The sequence below is a fragment of the Anneissia japonica genome, unplaced genomic scaffold, assembly GCF_011630105.1.
Source record: "Anneissia japonica isolate Jap-2015-1 unplaced genomic scaffold, ASM1163010v1 scaffold2994_len2133135_cov197, whole genome shotgun sequence".
Classification (NCBI taxonomy): domain Eukaryota; kingdom Metazoa; phylum Echinodermata; class Crinoidea; order Comatulida; family Comatulidae; genus Anneissia; species Anneissia japonica.
The window spans coordinates 988,695-992,589 of NW_022728550.1; the positions used below are offsets into that span (position 1 = coordinate 988,695).

The 3,895-nt window shown below is 37.3% G+C and overlaps 1 protein-coding gene across 3 annotated transcripts in view; it reads left to right on the forward strand.

Annotated features, from left to right (window-relative positions):
• LOC117114320 (helicase with zinc finger domain 2-like) overlaps positions 1-3,895 on the forward strand; it is a 43,334-nt gene that overhangs the window by 11,139 nt on the left and 28,300 nt on the right. For all 3 annotated transcript variants that reach the window (XM_033257960.1, XM_033257962.1, XM_033257961.1), the window contains exons 9-10: positions 899-968; positions 1,366-1,534. In XM_033257960.1, coding sequence (XP_033113851.1) covers positions 899-968; positions 1,366-1,534 — 239 coding nt within the window. The remainder of the gene's footprint in view (positions 1-898; positions 969-1,365; positions 1,535-3,895) is intronic.

The following is a 3,895-nucleotide window of genomic DNA, read 5'->3' on the forward strand; positions in this document are numbered from 1 at the left end:
GTAATATTTTATGAGAAATAGTCTGTATTTCTCTTTTTTTTTTTATTCTTTTGCGTAAAATTAAAATTCATGCCAATATTTTTCCATGATTTATAATAATTGGAGTAATGCAAATGCATATTTTCTAAAAAAAGTCAATTTTTAGTGAAATTTTGCCGGGAATGGGGCTTTAACATCGTACGTTCTCTGCATACGTAGATTTTGTGACCTTAAGGTTCTCGCATGCGCAGATGACTTTTAGTGACGTCATTACGTTCTACGTCTTACCGTCGTCATCAATTGCGTAGAAAAGTATTTTTCATTGGGGGGTGGGGGGATGATTGAAAATTCTTGGAATTAACATAAAATTACTGATGTCGTACACACCCTTCAGTGTGTAAATGTGGCTTGCTTTGCAAGCACATCTAACATCTAAGGAAGGAAGAGCTTAGATTGGTACCAGATAAAATAATTTTGTTATCAACATTAATACGGTACAGTATGCTAATTTTCATCTTTGTAAGCGCATAAGACATTGCAAATTATTTCTCTGACAGTCTTTTGAAGTGTGTAAAGTTCCATTTTATCCCATACATAGTCAAAATATGGGGGGGGGGATGATACAATGGACCATCCCCCCTTGTCAAATATTGGGGGGATATAGCCCCCATCCCCCCCCCCGGGATCTACGCCTATGGTCGTCATGCAATCAAAGCTCCCTAGTAACCAAAAACTGAAACCCATAAAATGAAGGGGGACCAAATCCAATGCGACTGCGCTGGTAAAACAGTGGTCTGCAAAATCATGACCTCGCAGGCATTCTAATTGGTCTGACATCTAAATAACTTATCAAAAAATGCTTTGATAACATTTGCAAAAATATCTCTATTAAACATTATGCTGACATTAACTTCCACAGGAAACATCAAATGGAGGTAAATCAATCCTTTGGAATTCAAAAACATCACTATCAAAAATACCAAGTAAAAGTAAGTATTTTAGTGCTATAGCCAGTTACATTATATTATTATAGTTATTACCACTTGATGCATTAATTTGCAAACACACTTCCTTGGATACAAATGGGTCACTCACATCATGGAGAATATATATATTAAGATATTTTCTCCATGCTCACATAAAGGCCCAGTCAAATAAATTAATATATAAACAAAAATATGAATAATTACTTAAAATATTATTTCAAGCAAGTTAAATAGTAAAGATTTATATTTGAATATTGTTAAATAGTTAGAGCATAACATACAAACAAGTGAAGTGGTTTTTTTTTTTGTAAAAATAAATAAAGCTAAAGAATAAATCAATGAATTAAGAAGTGGAGCGTATTACGTGCATCATAAGAACTGTATATTTTAATTTCATTAGCGTCGTGGTGTTCATACTGTAAGGAAACATTGAATACTGACATCGAGGTAGAGCTGCATGTTATCAGTATTCAACACAAAGTTAAGGTGAATTCAGACAGCGATAGAGAATGGCGTCGACGCAAACCGCCGTTGAATGTACTAAATGGAGATTACAAGATGTGTGAACGGTAAACATTTTTATCAATGTGAAAAATAAATATATAAATAATATAATAAAAAATAATGCATAATCCCTCTCAATGGGTATCTGACACATAGTTTCTCGGGACTGGGCTGCCGGTGATGATGATGATGATAATGATGATGAGATATTTATCAATTATTTTGATTCATTGAAATGGGCAAAAAATTACTAAAACTGAAATCTCAGATTATTGAACCGAACGGACTGAGCTGATAAAAAAACTCCCACCACATTTTAAAGATATAGCAAAAATATAATTCAAGTTTAGCTCAACCCATCCTTTTTTATGCTGATAGCTAATGATATGCGTGCATACGTTAAAGTACACCACATGATAATGTAGGCCTATAATATATAAGATATTATATCAAATTGACATATATATTGATATATATATATATATATATATATATATATATATATATTAAAATATTAAATTGATTTCCGCCACACAGTTATAATCACCCATGTTTTAAATATGTGTGCACTGTAAATCTACACCGACACATACAATAGTTATCAACATAATATACTGTGAATTGCATAGGCCATGGGAAAAGCTATATTGCTAAGTACAGTCAATCTCCGGTTAGCCTTTCACAAGACATAAAACTGTCGCACTGCTCTTTACATACCCTGGACTCTAGCCCAAGGTGTCATGGTATGGTAGTCTTATTGTCAGCCATGGGTTCTTGCTGTGCTCCTCAATGCCTTTCGCTTAAGAGGAGCCAAACTTAGTATTTCAAAGCAACTGAATCACTTAATTTTTTTCGGGAACCTTCGGCACCTGGACCTTCATCGGAGGTGGTGGCGCCTGCGGCAGTGTTGGGTGAAACAGGTCCAGTGGGGGAGCATATACTTTTGATGTCAAATGTCCGAGCGGTTAGCAGGGGCGCCGCAAGCTACAGCCATAATATCGGCGCTGGTTCGAACGGCACGCTCGCCTATGTAGTTCTGGTGGTAGAACAAGTCTTCTCGGATAAGGCCTATAAACCAATGGCTCGTGTACACTATAAAAAAAACCTAGTACATCCTTCGAGACGAGTAGGGGGATACCCCGGTGGAGTGGAGCAGACAGCCCCTGTGGTGGACGACGAGAGTTGCTGGTACCAGGTTACCGGGTAGCACAGGCAAGAAGGGATCCTTAGGAGTGAAGAAAGTCATTGATCGAGTTCCTAGTCCACTTATCAATATATGGCGCTATAGAAAACTACACTACTGTATTATTATTATTTGTCGGTAAAGTGCTCCACCTATGACAGGCCTCTTCAGGCCCGTAGCCAGGGGGGTTTTTAGGGGTTCGGGCGAATCCCCCTTTTTCAGCGAACCCCCTTTTGCCAGCGAACCCCCTTAACCAGAAAACGATCCCCCGTTTCCAAAATAGTGCAATTTATTACAAAATAGGAGCATTTTTGCCACTGTTTATTTGTCGCTATCGTTCGTATCCGATCGTAGAAATAAAAAAAAAGCTGCAGCCAGCTGAATGACGTAACCAGCAAGACTTCAAAATGAATATTAATGAGAGGTTTGTTGCCTAAGCTATTTGTCCAATCGCGTGCTCCGTAGTTTATTTACTTTGGCACGACGTCATCACAAAAGTTTGGGCGCTCGACATTTTTCATTTCTCTGGGATCGAGGACATGCGACACACCAAAAATAGCCTAGGAGGAGGATGAAGCGCCAAGAAAGGATAACCGATTTTTTTGCTTCAAGGCCAGCAACGGAGAAATCACGAAATTTAAGAAGTTAGAAAATTCACCCTTGTTTTCACCACATGCTCATGATACTGCCTGCCGGCGGGATCGGTGTACTTTTTCGGGCTAGGCCTAGGAGCCCTAGGTCTAGCGTTGCTAGGTAGGGTAGGGTCGTAGCATATGAGGCCTATTATTTGCGAACGATTTTATTATTTATTTTGTAATCGGGCCAGCATAGGCCAGGGCCTAGGCTAGCTAGGCTAGCAAGGAAATATTGCAACTTAACTTTTAAGTTATTTTGGTAAAAAAAGTAAAATGTAGGGCTGTCAGTTCCTATTGTTTCTTCATTTCTGCAATAAATAAAATATTGTTTGCAATATTTCTCTTTTAAGCAAAGACCTTTTACTTACCTCTAGGCCTATATTTTAATATTGGTATTTAGCGATCTCATAATGAGCAAGGTCTGTGTTTTGTACAGTCACCTAGTGGGTATTGCTAATTTTATCCCAGTTATATTTATTAGAGATAACATTACATAGTAGCATTAAAATGTTAAGCATTGCTTTTTAATAAAAAAAAAAAAAAGTTTGTTTCACAATAAACATTTACGTTCTAAATCCTGTATTGGAAAAAGTAGTCTTCTTATCCTA